We start from the raw sequence: 23021 nt of genomic DNA on the forward strand, positions 1-23021 counted from the left end.
TGTGTATATCTTCTGACAGAGAATCACCTTTCAAAAATGCCCTTGGTATCAATCATTCAGGAGGGTCTAGAATACATAGGTTTTACCTGCTTCTCTGAAGATGGAAACATGAAGAATGTTCTACATTGGAAGTGAATGTGTTCCAGAGGCTTGACCCTGACTCATAAAAGGATTTTGTTGGCTATCAAGGGTTCTGTAAAAAAGGTCTGATCTGTGTTCCTCCATGCCCAAGATGGTAAGCAGTGGTCAATGTGGGTCCTTGGTGGTAATAACTAAGGTACATCCATGTTGCTAATTTAAGTTAGATTTTGTCTTTTACTAGAAGCCAATGGATAAAGTGACTTTCTTATGTTAAGGACTCTTGCTTTTGTAGTCCAATAGTTGACCTTCTGGAGCATTCTGCAGTCTTTGTAGTATGGCAGTGAGATTGCCTGGAAAACCTTTGTAAAAGCTTTTGAAATAAAGTAGGGTGAAGTTATTAGAGGCTTCTATTTAATGAGCTCTGTGATCGAGGGGCAGCAGTCAGAGGAATGGTTTCAGTCTGGCAGGTAGAAATAATGGCTACTTAAAACTGTTCGTATCTTGAAAGATAGTGAAATATTCTGGCCAAAGATGAAACCCAGGGCCAGATTTAGTTAGGGCTTACTTTGCCCATGTGTTCTTCAAGTCCTCGCAATGCAAAACAAGTCCTTTAGTTTGAAATGCTAAGCCACACACGGTCACCCTGTATGACTCTACGTTGTTTAGTAAATCCGAGGTAGTACCCCTGCTATGATTTAACTCCTTCGACGCTCATGACGAGCTCAGCTCGTCATGCAGTACACCTCTCGTACACTCATGACGAGCTGAGCTCGTCATGAACAATGGAGTAAATGAAAAGTCAGCACAGTGGGGGAATTGCCTTAGCAGCCATGGAGTTAACTTGTGGCAGAGAAGTGTTCCATGGGTGGAGTATGAGTGTTCCCATGCACCCAATCAATCAATCAATCAATGACATTTATAGAGCGCGCTACATACCCGTAGGGTCTCAAGGCGCTGGGGGTGGGGGGGTGCCGCTACTGCTCGAACAGCCAGGTCTTCAGCTTCTTCCTGAAGGAGAGGTGGTCTTGGGTCAGGCGCAGGTCGGTCGGGAGGGAGTTCCAGGTCTTGGCGGCCAGGTAGGAGAAGGACCTTCCCAGATATGCAAAGTTCTGTAAACCTGGGATTGAACCAAAATAGTGTGCCAACCCGACCTAGGTGTAGCAGGGAGAAATATCTTTATTTCTCCTTGTCACTTCCTCTTTGTGTGCATGCTGCATTCTGCAGCATACGTACAAATGGGGAAAATGACATTAAGAATTGTTTTTGTGTGCTAGAAGCTGTCCCTTCTGGCGCAAAAACAATCCAAGCCATAAGGCAGGCATCTTTGCACCATGTTGTTAGGATGCCTGTCTTAGGGCTAGGCAGCCACAAGTACTCCTGCGCTAGGAAATAGCGGAAATGCTCCATGTCTTTGTAAATATGGCTCATTCCTGCTCTTTCTTTTTTACTCAACACAGCCTAGCAATTACTTGCTTTGCATTAAAAAAGTTAAATCTACCCTCTTTGATCTTAACAGATGTGGAAAGACAGGAAAGTGATCTAAGAGCAGCAGCAGGTTCAAGCTCCTCCTATGCAGAATCTATGCCTTAATCTGAGAAATCTACCACTAAAAGAGAATATCAGTAGGTTACAAGGATGAAAAAGTATTTGCATTTAAGATACAGGTTCACTCTCACCTAATAAGTTAATATTTGTTGTAAGTACAGCGTCATCTTCAGGCCACTGAAAAGGATAACATCTCCAACAGGTTCTGCGCTTCAGGATGGTCCAAACATATCTGCTAGTCATAATGTACATGTGGAAAACTATATCTGCTGGAGCAGCTGAAGACCTGTTGACTCGCTGTGGGCTATTCACACCAAACATAAAGTCTTACTCCAAGGAGGGTGATGTTATATTTGGGATTGTGGCTGCAGTTCACTTGGAGACTGTTATTTCTTCAGCAAAATCCATATTCACTGAACCTCCTGCTCCCAGGCGCTGTCAAAGGTAAATCAACCTCTTCTGTCACTGTCCTTTCCTTGATAAACTGTGCAGAATAGTAATATGAAGGTTATTCCAACTTTGCATATTTGTGTACTTGCATATTTAAGTGCTACCCTAACAGAGCTCAAAAATAGTTTTTCCTAAACAGTAGAATGCTATTTCTAATGTTCATAGCAAAGTCCATTCTTCTGCGACTATTTCACCTCATTCTTTGTTTAAAAAACTTTGTTAGCTTCTTCAACGTCACTCTTTGGTCAAGATTTGGAAAAGTTGGTGGCCAAGTAGTTTGACACCTTTACAGAGCTCAGGTGTAAATGAATATTTGGTGTAAATGATCACTAGGATTCTAGACCATTGGGGGTCTGCTGCGTTCATTATTTTTGATTTGAGCGCAGTTTTTGATACCGTCTCACACTGAGTTCTAAATGACAGGTTAAAAGCAACAAGTGTCTCAGGGACAGCACTGAATTGGCTAGCATCATTTCTATCCAACAGAAGTTTTCAAGTGAGCAAAGGGCCTTTCTTATCACAAAAACTTAAGCAGGGATGTGGAGTACCGCAGGGCTCTCCTTTTTAGCCCTACGCTTCTCAACACATATCAATCAATTATTCAGCATTTGTAAAGTAAAACACTGTCATTTTTAGGGGTATCTGGGCAATGTGTCTCTTTCGAAGAGACATGTCTTGAGTCTCATTCTGAAGTCTGCCAGTATGGGACTGTAAGTAGCTGGAGAGGAAGGTCGTTCCAGGTCTTGACAGTGATGTAGGAGAAGGAGCCCCAACCGCAGGTGGTGTATGCGAGGGCAAGTGAAAAAGAGCGCAGGTGTCTAGAGGGTTGGTAGAATTTCTGTTGGGGGTTGATGTAGGCAGGTCCTAGGTCATGGAGGGCTTCGTAGCCATGCACGAGGATCTTGAACTGGCATCTCTCTTGGATTGGGAGCCGGTGGCGGTGTCTCATGTGGGGGGCAATGTGGGTGCATTTGTGGAGGTCCAGGATGAGTATGATTGCAGCATCCTGTATGGTCAGGAGTCTACTGAGAAGCTGGGTGGAGATGTGAGCATAGAGGGCATTGCCTTAGTTGAGGTGGCTGGTGATGAGGGCCTGTATGACAGTCTTTCTGGTGTTGGTTGGGATCCATCTGAAGATTCTGTGGAGCAAGCGGAGTGTGTGGAAGCATGAGGAGGCGACTGCGTTGACTGTCATTTCATAGTCAGTTGGCTGTCAAGGATGATACTGAGGTTGCGTGTATAGTCGGTCGGTATGAGTGCAGGTCCGATTCTGCAGGCCACCAGCTGTTGTCCCAAGTGGAGGAGTTTTTCCCAAAAAGTTGAGTTGGTAGCAGTTGTCCTTGGTGAGTGAGAGAATCAGTTGAGTGTCGTCTCCTTAGGAGATTATGTTGAGTCCATGAAGTGTGATGACGGCTGTGATGGGGTAATGTAGATGTTTAACAGGGTGGGGCTGATGGTTACTTGTGATACACCAGATATGATATCTTTGGGTGAAGAGGTGAGGGGAGGCAGCCAGATGCTCTGTGTGCGTTCTCCCTCTGGCATCATCTGCTCTTATGGCTTCTCAATGGTATCCTATGCTGACAGCATGAAGATTGCCTTCTCCTTGTCACCCACTACCAATTCCACCTCTAAGAAGCTTACTACATGCATGAAGCAGGTGGCTAGTTGGAAGGCGTCAAGTCATCTAAAGTTGAATGGAGACAAAACTGAGGTGTTGGTGGTTGGAAACAACCCTTCGCTCTGGGACCAACTCCTATGGCCCTTTTGTTTGGGATAGCCCCCTATTCCTTAGCCTGAAGTTAAGAGCCTTTGCATCACCTTGGATAAAGATCTGACCATGGTTTCCCAGGTGATGAAGGTGGCAGGCATGTGCTTTGGGCTGCTAAGATCCCTCAGCAAAATGCTTAAATGGCTTCTTCTGGAGTGTCAGAGGACAGTGGTCCAAGGCCGAATGATTTCATGCCTGGACTATGGCAACTCCTTGTATCTCTGTAGCCCAGCATATGTCCTAAAAATTAACAGGCTACTCAAAACGCAGCAGTATGCGCCTTACTAGGTGTGCCAAAAATTAACTCTGCACGCCTGGCGCTCGTGCAACTTAACTAGCTGAAGATCAAAAATAGAAAATATTTAAAGTCCATATGCATTGCTCATAGGCTTAAAACTCACCAGGCACACACATTTTTCAGTGCCTCATTACCCCACACACAGCCACAAGATCACTGAGATCAAACGACCTTTCCCTTCTTGACTTCACCAGAATCAAGAGAGCAAGAGAAGGAGGTCGCTCATTTGCCTATCTCACCACCAAATTATGGAACACTCTTCCTGTTCAGCTTGCGTCAAACAATAATTTGTTACATTTTAGTAAGCAACTAAAAACCCAACTCTTTTGATACTTTTTGGATTACCTTATTTTAGATAACCCTGTTTTTCAGTTTAACTCTTTATGTCAGTGCTAGGATACCCGTTGTTGGGTAGCTGCTGTGCTCTACTAGACTGTTTAAGATAACATAACTATGAGTGTGTGTTCTAGAAGTACCATATACATACATACATGCATTAATACATATATTATGTGCCACCAAATAGGTGAACATAATTTTTATGGATGATGTGCACTTATCACATCCTTCAGGTGAGTATAGTTTAAAATCCCTTCAAAGATTATTGCGTGCTCCTTTTAATTCCTTACCAAGTAGTGTTACACCTACTGTTGCCATCGCTGCAGTCCGAGGGGTAGTGCATTTATACTAATAAAAGCCAAACTTTTCCAGATCTATATCACAGAGACCTTTTCATGTACTATTGCCACGTTTTGCCTATTTTGTGCATGTGGTTAAACCAGCTAAAAGCTTGTTTAAATCAAAATACAACTACATAAAACACAATTTCTGTTCATTTTTAATGGCACAAGAGCCATTTTTGTCCATTTTACAAACACCAAATATGTCTAAATTAAGCCTGGGCCTAGTTCATGGAGTTCCGTGAAGTGACAAACAAACTGCTGCATTTGTCGGAGTTCCGCAAGTGGTGGAGTGAGGTAAGTTGCTCTGTTCTTGCTGATTTTTATCGCCAGGCATCTGACCTGTGCTGTAAAATCAGCACAAACAGCACCAGGCACAGTGCAAGAGAGTGCAGCTTCATTGTGCCGCTCGAGTAGATGTTCTACTCGAGCAGCGGCTTCCTCAATGTGACCTTCAGATTTCTCAAAGCGAGAGGTAGTGACCTGCCGCAACTGCCCACATTGAGAAATCTCACTGGGAGGTGGTCTAGCATTGGATTTTTCTTGCTTGCCCTCGCCAACTTAATGATGGTGAGCCACAAGAGAGGAAAAATGCTGCTATGCAGAGTTTTGGGGATTTACGCACACTACACAGAGCGTGGAGTGTGAAAAACTCAAAGTAGAAATGGACTGTACCTTGGGCTTAGTGTTCACAAGCTGCTTCCGGATCCTACAGTGATGAAAATAAAAGCTGAATTATTCTCATTCATTGTCAATTACTCCGGGTCACCCTACAGTCCATTGTTTTTTTGCCACCATGTCTCCTCAGCCAGGTACTAGCTATATGCAAACAAGCATTGCTCCTTTTCCAAAAGGAACAATCAATCCCTAACTGCCAGGGCCGGTCCCCTCTGAGCAGAGACACAAACAATGCAACCAGTTTTGGTCTGTTTGAGACTCGTCACTGGGGTGCAGCTTGAGTCCTGTGACCCAGGGAGCACAAGAACACTTATGGAGCGAGGCCAAAAGTAATTCTTAGTGCATTCTGGGAGCATGGGGCTGCGTCTTTTCGGTAAGCAAATGCCAGCCACTGCACCCTGCACAGGTAGGGCACGGCCAAAGTTTGAGCCAAGAGGACACCTGAAGTTGGATGACTTGGTCTCTTGATTCTTGTAGTGGCTGCAATTAAGGCCCTTTGTAGAGTGTCTTGTAAACATAACTAAAGTCAAGGACACGCAGCCCAAGACCTGGCTGTTCGAGCAGTAGCGGACCCCCCACCTAGCGCCTTGAGACCCTCCGGGTGAGTAGTGCGCTATATAAATGCTTTGATTGATTGATTGATTGATTGATTCCCATGCAACACCTATGGAATCTGAAGCATGCTCAGGTTGACGCTGAATCGTAAACCTGGGATTGCGTCAGATTATAACGCCACTCCAGGGGTGGCATTTTGGAGGTCCAACAAGGAAAAATGTTTTCATGTCTCCTAATGTTTCCTTTTTTTATATGTGCTGAATTCTGCAGCGCACAAAGAAAGAGGAAATCGCCTCAATTGATTTATTTTGTGCCAGAAGGTGTCCCTACCTGAACAAAATCAAGCAGACACCCTTGCATCATGGTGCAAGAGTGCCTGCGTTGGCGCATGGTAGGCTGTTGTGCACCAGCCCAGGGGAAAAGGACAGGAATACGCCGTATCACATAAATACAGCACATTTCTGTCCTTTTGTTGTGACGCAGTACAGCGTGATTCCTTGCAGTGCTTCCCTGTGCCAATTCCTCCGAAACGAGGCCCAAAATGCTGTTGCTCATTATTTCAAGAAGTAAAAAGCATTAATTGGTCGCATATGTTCTTAGTCCTTCCACAGCATAGTCTGGAGTGATGAAAGGCCCAGGTGTTTCGTGTAATTTATCAGATTAGGGGGCAGATGTATCGTCTGGTTTTTTTCTCGCAAACGCTGCGACTCGCAAAAAAACAGCGTTTGCGAGAAAAAAAATGGAAAATGCGATGTATCATGGAAATTGCATCGCAAATTTAAGGAATCGCAAAATTTGCGATAACTTAATTTTGCGTCAGCGTTTAAAGAATCGCAAATTGCGATTCCTTAAATGCTATGTATGAAGCACCCAAGTTGTGCGAATTCCAATTAAGAAATCGCAAATTACCACCAACTTATAGTTGGTGGTAATTTGCGATTTCTTTTACAAATGCACTTTTTGGCATTCGTAAAGTTGCCATGTGGCGCACGTGCGCCATATGCACACACATGTAAATTTCAGGGGTGCAGCAGGGTGTCCTTTGGACACCCCTGCACCCTTGAAATTATTCTCAATTTGCGATTCGCAAATTGCGAATCGCAAATTGAGAATAACTTCCCATTCCTTCCTATGGGCCTCCTGGCCCATAGAAATGAATGGGAAAGTATTTCTTAATTGCGAATTCACAATTAAGGAATATCAAGAAGTCGCTAAAAAATTGCGATTTGTTTTGTTACATACCATTTGCAATTCTCAAATAGCGATTCTCAAAAAATCGCTATTTGAGAATCGCAAATAGGTATCTTGATACATCTGCCCCTCACTTCTTGTTTCGACAGATCCTTTATCTGTCCATAGGAATTCTTCTTTGCCCTTTGTGTGCATTGTGTTACAAAGAAATTGTATATTTTTTTGATTCATTTAATGTCTTTGGGCAGATAGAGCTACAAAGATCTGTCCATCAGCAATATCTTTTTAATCAAATTGCGAATAAGAAAGGATACAAGTGATATATTATTCCTCTGTGCTGACCCTGTACAGAAATATGCCCCATAATACAGGCTTTGAAACTGCAACTAAAATAAGCCACAGCAACTGGATTCCCCTTTCACACTCTTGAATTCTTTGGTTTCACAATTGTCAGACATGCATTCCATAGTCCGGAGAAAAAAAGTAAATAAACAAATTCCAAGATGGGACATTAGCTCACAGAATCCAAGCGATGTGGATCAGTGTGTCTGGGCTGTCCTTGCTGTTCCATTCACATGGCATCATTAGATGATTGGCAGCAGTGCCATGCTGCTCACACATGCAGCCTCAGTAGTATTCTGAGGACCAGCGGAAACTGAGATTGTGGAATATTGATGTTTTTCACTTCCTACCTCAGAACGAATTTGTGGCATAAGAATCTTGGGCCTCATTTATGAAAAGTGACGCATCGCTGCGTGAAAGCAGCGATGTGTCACTTTTTATTGCGCACTCCTTGCGAAACCAATGATGCGTCATATTTAATGTATGACGCATCATGTTGCAAGGAGTTACAGATACGTCAGTATTTCTGGCGTATCTGTAAGCGCAAAAGTGACGCATTGCTGGAGTGTGTCACAAAAGTGACGCAACTCCAGCAATGCACCCTTTCACATGGGGCAAGCCCCATGTGAAAGGGCCTGCGTCAGTCTTATGCCTGCTGTGAGGCAGGCGCAAGATTTTGACGCAACGGCGTCCTAGAAGTGACGCAGTGAAATCTCATAGATTTCACTGTGTCACTTCTACGACCCTTTCTTGCGTCAATACGCCCCCCTTGCATACATTACACCTGGCGCAGGTATAATGTGGCGCAGGGGTTTACAAAGTGACGCAGCTACCTAGATGCGTCACTTTTGTAAATATGGCGCAACAAGGCGCATTTTTTACGCCACTAGTGCATCACAACAAGTGACGCACCGGCGGCGTAAAAGTGACGCAAGGGCTCATAAATGAGGCCCTTTGTATATAAAAAGTAGGTACAAGACGTAATGGTAAGAAGTTGACCTTTCAGTGAATCCTTTTGCGCAGCTGAAGGACTTGTGACACAGACAATATCAAACAAGGAAGCATGCACACCAGGACCATCACATCTGAGAGATAAACCAGCCTGCATACCACCTCCCTACAACACCCCCTGGTCGTCTACATATAGCAAGAATCTCACACTTCCTCTCCCTTGCCAATTACACCCGCTTTCCCCTTTATGTTGGCGCGCCTTCTGCTGTATGCTGTTGTGTTTATAGTCGAGTGATCGTGAATGTTCATTATACATTTGCTCAGAGGAAATGAATTACTTGGATTTCGTGTCAACCCTAAAAAGACACTGGCCCTTATTTATGAGGCCTTGCGTCAGTTTTGTGCCGCCGGTGTGGAGTTCTGGACTTTTTGGTTCCGTCCAGAGGTGTCAGGGAACAACACCCAAAGACCCCGGAGTTCCACCTGCCTTGGTGCGCAAATGAACAGAAACACGGGCTTCTCGATGGTGGCGTCAAAGACCAAAGGTTTATTACTGCAGGGACAGAGAAGTCACAGAAACTACGCATGGGCAGTGTCTAGGAGCCTGTTCGATTTGTACATAGAGGGTTGCTCCTTATATACTAAAAATTGTGCTCCAGGCAAATATTTCACATGTTAGTACATTCCCAAACCTTTGTGTCCTAAAACAATAAATATTTGGCGTTACTCAGGAATTGTTGATACAATCTGATACGAAACATCCACGAAGAGGGGTTCCCACTAGTTCATCACAATTCCCTGTCGATATTGTATTCAGGACCCGGACCGCCTCATCGTAAAGTTCGTTACCTCCCCCTAATAAAGTTTCAGAAAGAAAGGAACGGAGCCAGGTGTGGAAGATAGAAAAGCGGGATAAGAGATGCTTGTGGGTTGTAAATGGGCAAGGCTACCGGCTTCGGCCGCCTAATCATGATCAGGACAATGGACACGAGAACCAGTTCAGGTGGGCTGGCCTCGGGCAGAGGAGGCAGCCTTTGTCGAGTCATGCAGCTACAGCGTGATCTGGTTTAAGGTGCACGTGTCATGATAGAGGTGAATCTCCGGCTAAGGCTACGTGTCCTTAATCGAAATGAAGTGATCAGAGGTTATTGCGTATGTGAGGGCAAGAAACACAAAATGGCGGCCATGATCTAAGATGGATGCCGTGGGTAGATCAGAAATGTGTTCATTACAGGAGTGCTCTTGCTCATATCGTAGCGAAAACACCAGGATATGCTAAATGGATCATTTGCGGTTCGCTGATACTAATATTATGTATTTCCGACAATATTGAAAACACGGGTTCAAATCGTCACGGAACCTCAGACCCTCCTTTTGCCCTTACATAGGCAATTACTCAGTCTATATCAGAGTCTAGTTCTATACTCATCAGGTCAGTGACATGCTGTTGTATCATCATCCTTTCTCGTGCCTTTTCTCCAACTGCAGGTGGTTTCCTAAGACAAGTTGCAGCACAAAGGCTACACAAAGCGGGACCACACTGGATAATCAGGCAGCATGAGAATAGGAATACTAAGATGACACCAATGACCATTAGAACTTTCCATCCCCACGCTGAGATCAGAGTCCAAAACCATTCCATAAAGGACCAGTTTCCCTTATCTACGTGAATAGAGTCGGAAATCTTGTGTAGCTTAGAGATCGCCTCATAGACTGTTGGAGCATTATTAGGAATAAAGACACAGCAGCTCGATTGGATCATTCTACATACCCCACCTCGGTCTGCAAGTATAACGTCTAGAACCATACGATTCTGCAACGTCATGAGTCTATCCGCCTGAAGCTCAGCTGTCAGATTGCTAAGGGCACCAGCAGTTTCGGTAATAGTAGATTCAACTACCCGTGTTAGCTGACGTATGTTTCTACTATTGGCCATAGGTCCCCAGAATGGAAGGAAGCCTTTGAAGAAGTCTCCAGCTTCCTGACCAGCGGTATCTTCCTTGCTGAAGACACCTCTCGCTACTCTGGTTCTGTGGTAGTCAGATGAAGCAGTGTATGTTGGAGGCAACAATCGAGCAATATAGCATGAACCTGAAAAGTCAGCAGGTAACCATGTATATGCCCGGTCTCGACAAATGAAGTAGGTACCCCTAGCAGTAAGGAAGGCAGGGGAAGAGTTAGCCGGAAACACATAAGTTTCAACGCACTCGCTCCTCCCTAGCTGAGCTCTCGGATTTCTCCCATTACCTTGCAGACAGACCTGACCTCGGTGTGGTACGACCCAGATTGGAGTTGAGCTTTTACGCTTGCTTTCTCCTAAACTAAGGCGATATTCTGAAGTATTCCAACTTAAATACACTCGCAGTTCGTCTCTAGGGTATGATGGAGTATTATTGACATCCTTGATCATGTCAATAATTCCCTGGACTAAGGCTTTGTTGGCAGAGTTATATTTAGTGGAACGTGGTGGACGTGGAGGATAGGTTTCAAGGGCATAAGCAAAGATGGTTTGAAGGGCCTGAAATGATCCATTGTAGCTGAAAGGCAAAACCAGATAAGGAATACCTTTATCCATAGTGTGGGGTATCAAGCCACACACCCAGCAGTCTGTAGTGTTAACTACTAGTTGGTGTTGGTGCAAGAGCTGTACAAAAGTGTTGTTAATGAATTCTGAGCGTCGGGCTTGCTCATGTTCAGGAAACGAGTGAAAAGAGTGTATAGAAGAAACAGTAGAAATAGCAGGATCAAGGGGAGGTACTGTAGTAACTGGCACAAAAATCAGATTTATACTAAAGACGATTCCACCCACCAATGTTGCTAAAATGATCAAGAATGTAATGGCACATTGCATCAGAAAGCATTTGCTACGAAGAATTCTGTAAAGTCTGTTTCTGCGAACGTAAATCACATTCCCTCGTTGCAGCGCAGGAAGCTCCATCTTCTACAATCCGCTCGCGACCACTGATGATGTGTACGTAGATGAAAATGCCTCTATCAGCCCTGGGAGTTCCCAGAACCAACAGAAAGATCGACCTTGTGTCAGACCCCTGCAAATCCAACTAGGCACACAGTCACGACCCTACGGCTACCCAGACGGCAAGGCAATTTTTAAAACAATAAAATAATAGCAAACTTCCTGGCTGTGGGCAAAAGTTCAATATTTTAAAACATCACAGTATGCAGTTGCCTGCTTTATTTGTCCATTTTTCGGCTTCTTAAGTTATATCTCTGTTTCGCAGGTACTGTCTGATCGGCAAAAAGCGTTTCACTGGTAGCTGTTGCAATGTTCAGGTTCGCAGATGACAGAGTCTTTTCTGATGCAGGTGACAAACGTTCAGTGTTCAAAGGAGTCTTTTCTGAAGGAGAGTCAGAGCTTGGAGTGTCAGTTATTAATTCGGCATCGCTGAAAGGGATGAACTTCGGAGTGCTTTCAAATTCGGAGGAACCAATTCCCTTCTTCACCCAGTCGTCGTAAGGAAGCGGCAAAGGGACACGCTTAACATGGGACGCGTGCACCCAATGCTTGCGTCCAGCCACACGAACTGCTGTCCTCGTTGAAAGTAGGACCTGGAAAGGACCGACGTAGCGTGGCTGAAGGTTCTTTGTCCTCGCAAAGTTCCTGATGACGACAAATTCTCCCGGTTTCAGCTGATGCCCTGGACTCTCCGGAGGTTTTGGCAAAGCATCGAAAACCTGTTGATGAATAAGACTCAATTTAGCAGTCAAGTCGTAAAGGTAGTCTATCAACATAGGATATTCTATGGAACAAAACTGTTTAGGCCTCGGCACACCCCAAATATTTGCCGGACGGCCGAAGACTATCTCATACGGACTAAGCCCTACTCTAGAATGTACAGTTGCTCTCGTTGATAACAAAGCCAAAGGGAGTGCGTCTGGCCAGGCTAAACCTGTGGATGCCTGTATTTTAGCTATCTTCAGTTTGAGGGTGCCATTGTAACCCTCCACTAAACCAGCTGACTGGGGATGGTTCGCACTGTGGAATTTCTGTTTCAGCCCTAGGCCTGCACACACACTCTGCATAACTTTCCCTATAAACTCACTTCCGTTATCTGACCATACAATCCGTGGCATTCCAAATCTAGGGAAATATTCCTTGAGAAGAATTTTGGCAGTTGATAAGGCAGTATTGTCCTTCAGTGGGTATGCTTCTATCCACCTGGAAAAAGCACAAACCACCACTAGGACATATTTTAAATTATTACAGCGGTCCATGTGAATGAAGTCTAACTGAATCACTTCAAAAGGGCAGGAAGGAGGAGCGAAATGACCAGCAGGGGTTGGAGTTCCCTTGCCAGGATTATGCATCAGGCATACCATACAGTTTTTCACCACTCTCTCTGCACACTTACTGATTCCATCATTCTTCCAGACTGGAGCCAACATCTTACAGATACCTTTAGAACTTATGTGCGCCACTCCATGCGCCATTGTCACCACTGCAAGCACATACGCATCAGGCAACATCCAACGCTGCTGTTCGGTCAAATCAATCCAACATCCATTCGAGTCCAACTTGCCCGTACTTTCTCTCCATATACGTTTCTCTTCCTCAGTTGCTTCTTTCTGAATCTCTTTCACACTTTCCATTGTGTCCTCACACATTCCAGACTCAGCGATCCATCTTGCAGACGTTGCAACATACATTCTGCTCATCATGTCTCTAGCTGTCTGTTTAGCAATTTCGTCAGCAAAAGCATTTCCTCGACCAACATCATCCTTGATTGCTTTATGAGCACTGCACTTTACGATCGCAACTTCAGTCGGCGAGGTTAGTGATTCCAACAAGTCGTTAACTAGCTGACCATGTTGAATCTTAGTCCCATGGGACGTAATGAAACCTCTTTCTCTCCACAAACGGCCAAAACTATGGGCCACGCCAAATGCGTACTGACTGTCTGTAAAGACATTCACTCTCTTTCCCTTAGCTAAAACACACGCTCTTGTTAGAGCCATTAATTCTGCAGCTTGGGCAGAATTCTGACTCACTCTTGCAGTTTCCACAATCGTCTTCAAAGTCGTTACTGCATAGGCAGCAGTCACATCACCATTCTCCAATTTAAAACATGACCCGTCCACATACAGCGTACCATCTGGATCTGATAATGGAGTATCCCTCAAGTCAATGCGTCCTTTTGTCTCTTCCTCCGTTTTAAAACAGCAATCATGTGGCTCGGAATCACTCGACTCTTGATTAGCCGGCAACAACGTTGCTGGATTCAACACATTACATCTTTTGATCTGGATATGACTCGCTAGTAATGTCAGCTCGTAACCAGATAGTCTCGCACTAGTAAGGTGTTGTGTCTTCGTTCGATTCATGAGTGTGTCCACTGCATGAGGAACCATGACCACTAGCATGTTGTTCATCACCAAACCAGCAGATTGTCGAATGGAAGCCGCAGCTGCCGCTGTAGCTCTCAAACAACTGGGTAACGCTCTAGCTACCGGATCTAATGTTGATGAAAAATACGCACAAGGGCGTTGTTTATCACCAAATTTCTGTGTCAGGACACTCAACGCGCAACCTTCTCTCTCGTGAACGTAGAGCGTAAATGGCTTACTGTAATCGGGTGTACCCAATACAGGAGCTGAACACAAAGCTTTTCGTAATTCAGTAAAACTCTCCTGACATTCATCAGACCATGGCACCGGACTCGGAACATTTTTCCCAGTCAAGGCTACCAATGGTTTCGCTAAAAGAGAAAAATTTGGGATCCACTGCCTACAGTAAGAGGTAATACCTAGAAAGGCACGTACTTCTCTCTGTGTGCGTGGAACACTCATTTGCGTAATTGCTTTTACTCTTTCTGGGGTCAACTTCCTTCCCTCCTTTGACAAGAGATGACCTAGGTAGGTCACTTCTTGGCAGCAGTATTGCATCTTGGAAGGAGATACCTTGTGATTCAAATTAGACAAATGATGCAATAAGGAAATTGTGGCTGCTTTGCAAGTTTCCTTGTCATCGGCAGCCACATACTGTACTAGGGCAGAACCTGGAGGAAGGACAAAAGAATCCAACTGGCTTTTTAATGCTTGACTATAAATAGATGGACTTTCACAGTAGCCCTGTGGAGCGCGTTTAAATCTGAAACTTCGACCTCCTAGACAGAAGCCGAAAATATCTCTGCTTTCTTCGGCTATTGGAATGCTGAAAAAGGCATTCTTCAAGTCGATGACTGAGAACCAAGTGGCCGTAGCAGGAATCAATGTTAACAAGGCAGTAATGTCGGGAACCACAGGAAACTGCGGAACCACAATCTTATTAACTTCTCTAAGGTCTATGACAAACCTGTACACTGGAGGTTTTGTAGGATCAGTTCGTTTCAGAATCGGTAGTACAGGACTGTTACAAACATTTCCTCTAGTTTCTTCAACCACACCTTTCTTAATCAAATCTTGCACAATCAATAAGAGTGCACGTTCTCCTTCACTAGATATTTTATATTGAGGAATTCTTGGAAATTTCACATTTGCTTTCAAAGTGACTACATATGGTGGTATTTCTAAAAGGCCTACATCATTAGGACCAGTCGCCCAAAGAGAATCAGGGAGTGAGCGCAGCTCTGGCGGGAGTGCATCCATTGACAAGTACATCGGAGAAGTTATTCTTTTACCCAACGTAAGCTGTACCCCTTCCGGAGAACAGTAAAATGTCGCATATAGTCGTTTTAACAAGTCTAAACCAAGCAGATTTTCATTACAACCCGTCGTCAAAATCAAGGGTGCTCTTAATTGACACGGTCCAACAGAAATAGACAAAGGACCAGATATAGGGTTGTAAACAGGGGCGCCTGAAAAACCTACGGAAACATTTGTTGAGCCGGACAAAGGTGCGCCAGGGAGTTTCGCATGAATGATAGAACTTTTTGCGGCACCAGTATCCAACAGAAACGGTTCGACTACACCTGATGTTGCTACTGCGACATAAGGCCCACTCTGATCCACTGGAACTGATACTACTCCCTCTCTCTGTCCATGGCTGTCCTAGTACCCATTTTGCTGAAATCCCTCATCCACTTCACAATAGTCTTCAACAAGATATTGCTGAGATCTATTTTGCTGGGCTGACTGTCCATTTCTCTGATCAAAGTGATTGGAGGGACGGTCATTCGTCTGCGGAGGCATAGCACCTCGCCCTCGACCTCTAGAATTCTGCACAAAACCACCACGACCTCTCTGAGCTGCTGCTGCATTATTTTGCACTAAGATCGGACATTCATTTTTGTAGTGACCCTCTTTCTTACAGTACGCACATTGGTTCCACTGATATTGAGGCCTTGTTGAACTATAATCTGTCCTTTGATACGAACCCTGTTGCATATTAGTCTGATTCGTGCGAGGCGGATACGCCTGCTGCAACAGAACTTTAGTCTTTAAATCTTTCGTTTTCTTTTCTGATTTCTCCTTTTCCTCTTTATCCCTATTTTCGTAGTACTGTGCAGTTGCAAGTATTTGCGCAGTTGTTGATACAGCCCACGCACTCTCTGAATCTTTTAACTTATTGCATAATTCAGGTAACAAATTATGCACAAATTTATCAACAAACAGTCTCTGTCCTCCTTCTGTGCTCATGTCCTGACCACTATGATCTACGAAAGTCTCTTCGAACCTCGTGAAGAAGTCGGAGACACTTTCATCTTTCTTTTGCTTGCATGCGGATAATTTGTCCCAATTAACACGTAATGCAGGCATCAGAGTCTTCATTAAGTCAATTATTCTCCCTGGAAGATTAGCAATTAGGGGTTCAGGTTTCGCACCACCCGTTTGCTGGCCATCCGCTGCAGTGATGGCTGCCCAATCACCACCTAAGGCCACTTGATGATCCTCTCTATGAATTTTAGCCCAGACTGGTTGAGGAACTACATTTCCAAATAACATATCAATGTCTGCTAAGTTCATTACGCAAGCTTCAACCGTCTGTGTTAGTTCCTTGTAATATCCAGCAGGATTTTTGTGCGGATCTGGTAAGGCCTGTTTCACTGCTAGCACTTCAGCTCGTTTCCACGGAATGTGTATCCACACTCTTTGGAACCCTGCTGGAACAGCTGCAATACCAGCATTATTATCAGCTGCCACTGCTTCACGCCAAATTGGAGGAACCTCCCTCATTGGATATTGGCGGCTCAGTTTCGTCTTACCTTTTTCTAAATCTCTCGGTGAACGAAGAGATGGATCATTCCTAAAACTTAAAACAAGTTCCATCGCTTCTTTTATATTATCGCCCACTATCATTCCTGCAGCAAACTCTTTTTGAACTTTAATTAAATCTTCCAAGTCTGATTCAACATCATCTTCCTCTATTTCCTCACGTAACAACGAGCACATCTCATCAAAGACGTACCGTTGCGTTGGTTCCTTCCATTGCATAAACGTATCTAGCACATCTCTCGTACTATATCTTCTACTCTTCGAAATCCATCTGAGAGCCGTGGAATCTAAAATTCCCCGTTCTTCAATGCTTGGATGCTGACTACGTCTCTGAACAGAGTCAGAAGTAGGAGTCTTGATTAAAGTTTTATAGAAAGGGGACAGTATATTAGTAACAGAATCAGTGATTCTTCGATGTACAGAAAGTGGAGTTAACACACTCGCAGACGTAGAAAACACAGTAGAGGTAGGAACAGATAGCGAGGCAGTAGGAGTATCGAGAAAAATAGTTTGTGAAGTAGTAGGTGTAAGCGAGACAGATACAGGTATAGAAGTCGGCAACCCAGGAAGAGGAGGAGCCGTGGGAAAATTCACATTCACTACAGGAGGTACAGGAACTTGATTCTGAGGGGCAGGAGCAGGAATGCCAAGTTGTCCAGCAACCGGCAATTGAACATTCGGGACAAGTGGAGCCGTAGCACCTTGTGCATACGGTGGAGGTGACCGTAACAGATAAGACAACAGAGGATCATTTTCGGGATCCTCTAGTATCTTAGCCGTTTTCGATGGCAAGGCAGGGTAGCACTTGTCAATCGCTAAATTATGCTCTCTAATGGCCACATCTATAGCCTTCTCACACTCGTTATCTTGCAGCTGTTTAGTTGCTTGCTCTAGAGTCAACTCTTCTTTCTCTTTCTGTTCTTTCTTAAATTTCTTCATTTCTCTCTGTTTGGATTCCTTTCGCCAGTAACGGAAAGAATCAAACATTGCCGGCCGGGCTTTCTTCCTAAACAATTTCGCTTCTAAATTGTCAAGAATTTCGGGTTCAAAACTACCATGCAGTGGCCAACTAAGGACACCATCCTTCGCAGTGTAACGGACCCATACCTCATTATAAGATATAGGACCCACACCGTGTTTACAATATAAATCATATAGGGGAGTCCCAATCGGAGGAACCAGACAGGAATCCTCCAACCGTGAGTCACTGTTGCAACTGAAGCACGACAACATACAATTTCTCCGACTTACCATTTTCAGTCTGGAACACAAAACAAACAAAACACGAAACAAATATGTGCACTTGAACCAAGAACTCAGGCCTAACAAAACCAAACTAATGTATCGATACCCAAACTGAACCAAATAGATTATCGTGACCAGAACAACTAGTGATAATCCTACGAAACCAAACCAAACTAAGAACCAATCAAGGATTTTTAACAACCCTCACAAAGTAACCAGCTAGCTACCACTAAATACTTAACTGAGGCACTGAAGACGTCACCAAGGAGAAACCCGTCACGTTTCGCTGTACTAAGGGCTGCACCTCGGGTCCAAGACAGGGCGACGGTCAAGGCAACGGCCCACTGCAGCCGTCCTGAACGGGAACCCTCGTGGAAGAGAACTTCGGGCCACTTTTGCGATATGCCGGGATCGATGAAGTGGGGCGCCTCCCTCGGAAATCTTCACACGAAGCTTCTCGAACTCTTCAGGCTTTTGGACCGGTACCGAATGACGTCGCCCCACGTTGGGCGCCAATTGGAGTTCTGGACTTTTTGGTTCCGTCCAGAGGTGTCAGGGAACAACACCCAAAGACCCCGGAGTTCCACCTGCCTTGGTGCGCAAATGAACAGAAACACGGGCTTCTCGATGGTGGCGTCAAAGACCAAAGGTTTATTACTGCAGGGACACAGAAGTCACAGAAACTACGCATGGGCAGTGTCTAGGAGCCTGTTCAATTTGTACATAGAGGGTTGCTCCTTATATACTAAAAATTGTGCTCCAGGCAAATATTTCACATGTTAGTACATTCCCAAACCTTTGTGTCCTAAAACAATAAATATTTGGCGTTACTCAGGAATTGTTGATACAATCTGATACGAAACATCCACGAAGAGGGGTTCCCACTAGTTCATCACAATTCCCTGTCGATATTGTATTCAGGACCCGGACCGCCTCATCGTAAAGTTCGTTACCTCCCCCTAATAAAGTTTCAGAAAGAAAGGAACGGAGCCAGGTGTGGAAGATAGAAAAGCGGGATAAGAGATGCTTGTGGGTTGTAAATGGGCAAGGCTACCGGCTTCGGCCGCCTAATCATGATCAGGACAATGGACACGAGAACCAGTTCAGGTGGGCTGGCCTCGGGCAGAGGAGGCAGCCTTTGTCGAGTCATGCAGCTACAGCGTGATCTGGTTTAAGGTGCACGTGTCATGATAGAGGTGAATCTCCGGCTAAGGCTACGTGTCCTTAATCGAAATGAAGTGATCAGAGGTTATTGCGTATGTGAGGGCAAGAAACACAAAATGGCAGCCATGATCTAAGATGGATGCCGTGGGTAGATCAGAAATGTGTTCATTACAGGAGTGCTCTTGCTCATATCGTAGTGAAAACACCAGGATATGCTAAATGGATCATTTGCGGTTCGCTGATACTAATATTATGTATTTCCGACAATATTGAAAACACGGGTTCAAATCGTCACGGAACCTCAGATGCGTCACTTTTTGTGACGCACCAGCGGCGTACAAAATGTGCCTTGTTGCGCCATATTTAAAAAGTGACGCATCTAGGTAGATGCGTCACTTTTTAAACCCCTGCGCCACATTATACCTGCGTCAGGTATTATGTATGCAGAGGGGGCGTTCCCCCGCAAAAAGCCTCGTAATAGTGACGTAGTGAAAGCTATGAGATTTCACTGCGTCACTTTTAGGATGCTGTTGCGTCAAAATCTTGCGCCTGCCTCACAGCAGGCGTAAGACTGACGCAAGCCCTTTCACATGGGGCTTTCCCCATGTGAAAGGACGCATTGCTGGAGTTGCGTCACTTTTGTGACACACTCCAGCAATGCGTCACTTTTACGCTTACAGATGCGTCAGAAATACTGACGTTTCTGTAAGTCCTTGCGACATGATGCGTCATACATTAAATATGACGCATCATTGGTGTCGCAAGGAGTGCGCAGTGAAAAGTGACGCATCGCTGTTTTCACGCAGCGATGCGTCACTTTTCATAAATGAGGCCCCAGGTTTGGAAACTATCATTAAATATGCAACTTAGATGCGTTTCATTCAGACGTGTGTAACACTTTTTCAAAATTGTCTGTCTAAACGTTTGCTTGAGTTTGAAACTTGCCAGAGTTGTAGACCAGATTTTGCAGTAAAGCATTTCCTTTCTAACTCCAGGATCAATCCAAAATACTATCAGAGTGTCCTTGGTATGGTGTTTGCCATCAATGAAATCAACGCGAGCCCCTATCTCCTACCTAACACCACCTTGGGATTTGAGATTTATGACTCATGTTCATCTGAGGTTGGTGCTATCGGGGGAACCTTGCAGCAACTTTCAGGAGGGAAGGAGACAATCCCTAACTATTGCTGTCATTTCAGTCCCAAACTGGCTGGGTTTATCGGAGATGGCCCATCAGCAGAAGCTCTTCCCATGGCCAGAATTCTTGGGCTCAGCAGGTTCCCTCAGGTATGATATGAGCCTCTTACATATAAAATACTATTCACTGCAGAACACATTCCAGGGAGTGGGCACATTTGTTATATTCTGTTTGGCCTGCCTCCTCTAAAATCCACTGCCTCATCTATTCTTCTACAGGTATTGGTTTAGCTTCACTGGTTAACAATAAACCTTACAAAGATTAAATTATATTGATGCAAAACATACCATACATGAACATTAATCATTATAACAATTACTTTTGTTTTCATACTCTCATTAAACAGTCAGTTTCACCATAGCAAAAGCTATTCAATCAGCATACACTGCATTCTATGTATAAAACAAAAGATGGGGTTTTCACTCATTCTTCTACCAATTTTTCACAGTCAAAGACAAATTGATATATTCTTGAAAGTTACATCCCAAGTCATGAGTGATGTTATATGTGAGGTCAAAAGCAGTGCCTTGCAGGGGCGTGAGTTATAGTTACCTCAACTAACTATGACTGTTGAATTTCTCTCATTTTGTACAAGTGAAACCTGAGCCTAAATATAACATCTCTGTAACCTTTGGTTTTTTTCAGTGAATTTCTATGTTTTTTTTAAATATTCCATTTCCTAACTATAACGTCCCTGTAACCTTTGTTTTTTTCATTAATTTCTATGGTTTTTAAAGTAGTAGTCATGTTTGCAGAGTGGTGGAGAAAGGGGGATGGGCATCCGACCAGCTCTCGGCAATGCTGCTGTGTCGGACTTACTGGAGGTAACAGGAGTGGTAGTTGGACCCCAAAAATGTCCTTGGGAGCCAACTACCCCTCCTTTTATTATTATGTTTCTTATATAGCGCCAGAATCGACCCCCGAAGGGGTATCTCCGCGCTTGCCTTGGGAACCCGTCCTGGCTTTTCCCTGTGAGATAGCCCCTACAGGGCATCCCCAAGGTGAAAGCCAGGCATCCCGCCGCAGGGGGGCCGTTGTGGAGATTAAGCAAGCTTAATGCCCAGAGTTGCAGAGTGTGAACCCATGGTTAGGTCAGGCACCGAAGCGAGAATTATCGAGCCCATGGACATTTGAGCTCAAGACCCTGCCGCGTCGGAAATTGAACCCTGGTCCCGAGTCTGACCTCTGCTTCAGGGTCTGCCTGCTCCAACCAGTGAGCCATACCTCCAGTATGTCCCAAAGAGCAGGATTGCTGAGATCTGATAGCAGACCACACCCCCTTTTTCCACCACTCTTCCAACGCGTATCCTTGTGCACTACTAGTAGGGGGATGAAGTCCCCTTGACCATTAAGAGCCCCTGGGGGCCAACTATCCCGCAAGTTGCCATCAGCAAGTCCCACACAGTGGGTTTGCTGAGAGGTTTTTGGTGGCCATGCCCTCTTTCTCCTCCACTCTGCAAATGCGCCTCCAGGTGCACTACTATTTGGGGGATGAGGTCCACTTTAGCACTGAGGGCCTCAGGAGGCAAGGGGACTTCATCCCCCCACCAGCAGTGCGCCAAGAGGCATGTTTGCAGAGTGGTGGAGAAAGGGACATGGCCTCTGACTACCTCTCAGCAATCCAACTGTGTGGGTCTTACAGGAGGTAACAGGAGGTCTTCTTGGCCCATACGTACCCTCAGCAGCCTAGGGGACTTCAACCCCCAACCAGGAGCGTGCCAGGAGGGGCAATACGCAGAGGAGAAACAGGGTGGGGCCTCCCGGAAGTTGCAGCTTTATTTATTTTTTAGAAAGGGGGGTGATGTGCCCCCCATCCATGGACCATTTTGTTTGAGCCCAGGGACCCCATCTACTAGGGCCTGATACTTTTTGAAAAATGTATATGTAAAAAATGGGAGGGGGCCTTGTGCCTCCTTTGATTGATTTCGCCCTGGGGACCCCATCTCCAGGGTCCCGGCCTTTACTTTTATTTCTTATGAAGCCCAAGGAGCCCTCCTTCAGGGCCTTTTTAGGCCCCGGGGACCCCATCCCGGGGCATGCCCACTTTTTACATTTAAAAAAAAATATTTTGGAGGGGGCCATGTGGCCCCTCTCCTCAGGCCTATTTTGGTCCTGGGGACCCCATCCCTGGGGCTGACCTTCAACCCATTTTTAGGTCGAGGACCGTAGGCTGCGCTTGCGCAGTCTCGGTCCGAGATTTAAAGTTTCTTAGTATGGGGGCTTGAACCCGCCCCTCTTCTCCATTGGCTGGCTTCCTAAATGGAGGCCAGCCATTGGAGGAGAGGGGGGTCACTCCGTTCAAGCCCCGTCTTTTTCCGATTCGGGGGTGTCTTTTTTCACTTCTTTCTTGTTTTCTTTCTCTCCTCTTCCCATTGGCTGGAATTTTACCTTCCAGCCAATGGGAAGAGGAGAGAAAGAAAACCGCGCCCCCGAAACAGAAAATGACCGTGGGTTTCTCCGAGGCATTTCTGCTTCGCCTCGGAGAAACATGGTGGTGTTTCCACCACCTTGGCTTCTTTCTCCTGGTTGCCTGCTCGGACCCCTTTCTCTTGTCTTACTCCTGCCCCCCGAAGCTTGCACCGTTTTCGTGAAATTACAACAATCAACCCGTTTCGGAGCGATCTGCCAGTTCGGGACTCCCTTTGCCGGCAAAAGTAACTTCCTTGCTTTCGCTTTCCTTTGCTTTTTTTTCTGCAGCCGTTT

The 23021-nt window shown here is 45.1% G+C and overlaps 1 protein-coding gene across 1 annotated transcript in view; it reads left to right on the top strand.

The window, feature by feature from the left end:
* Window positions 1-223: 223 nt before the first annotated feature.
* LOC147684535 (extracellular calcium-sensing receptor-like) overlaps window positions 224-23021 on the top strand; it is a 78488-nt gene continuing 55690 nt past the window's right edge. Inside the window, exons 1-3 of the mRNA XM_086939695.1 lie at window positions 224-235; window positions 1829-2070; window positions 20116-20407. Of these exons, the coding sequence (XP_086795821.1) occupies window positions 224-235; window positions 1829-2070; window positions 20116-20407 (546 nt within the window). The remainder of the gene's footprint in view (window positions 236-1828; window positions 2071-20115; window positions 20408-23021) is intronic.

This window comes from Lissotriton vulgaris, chromosome 10 (assembly GCF_964263255.1).
Source record: "Lissotriton vulgaris chromosome 10, aLisVul1.2, whole genome shotgun sequence".
NCBI classification, from domain to species: domain Eukaryota; kingdom Metazoa; phylum Chordata; class Amphibia; order Caudata; family Salamandridae; genus Lissotriton; species Lissotriton vulgaris.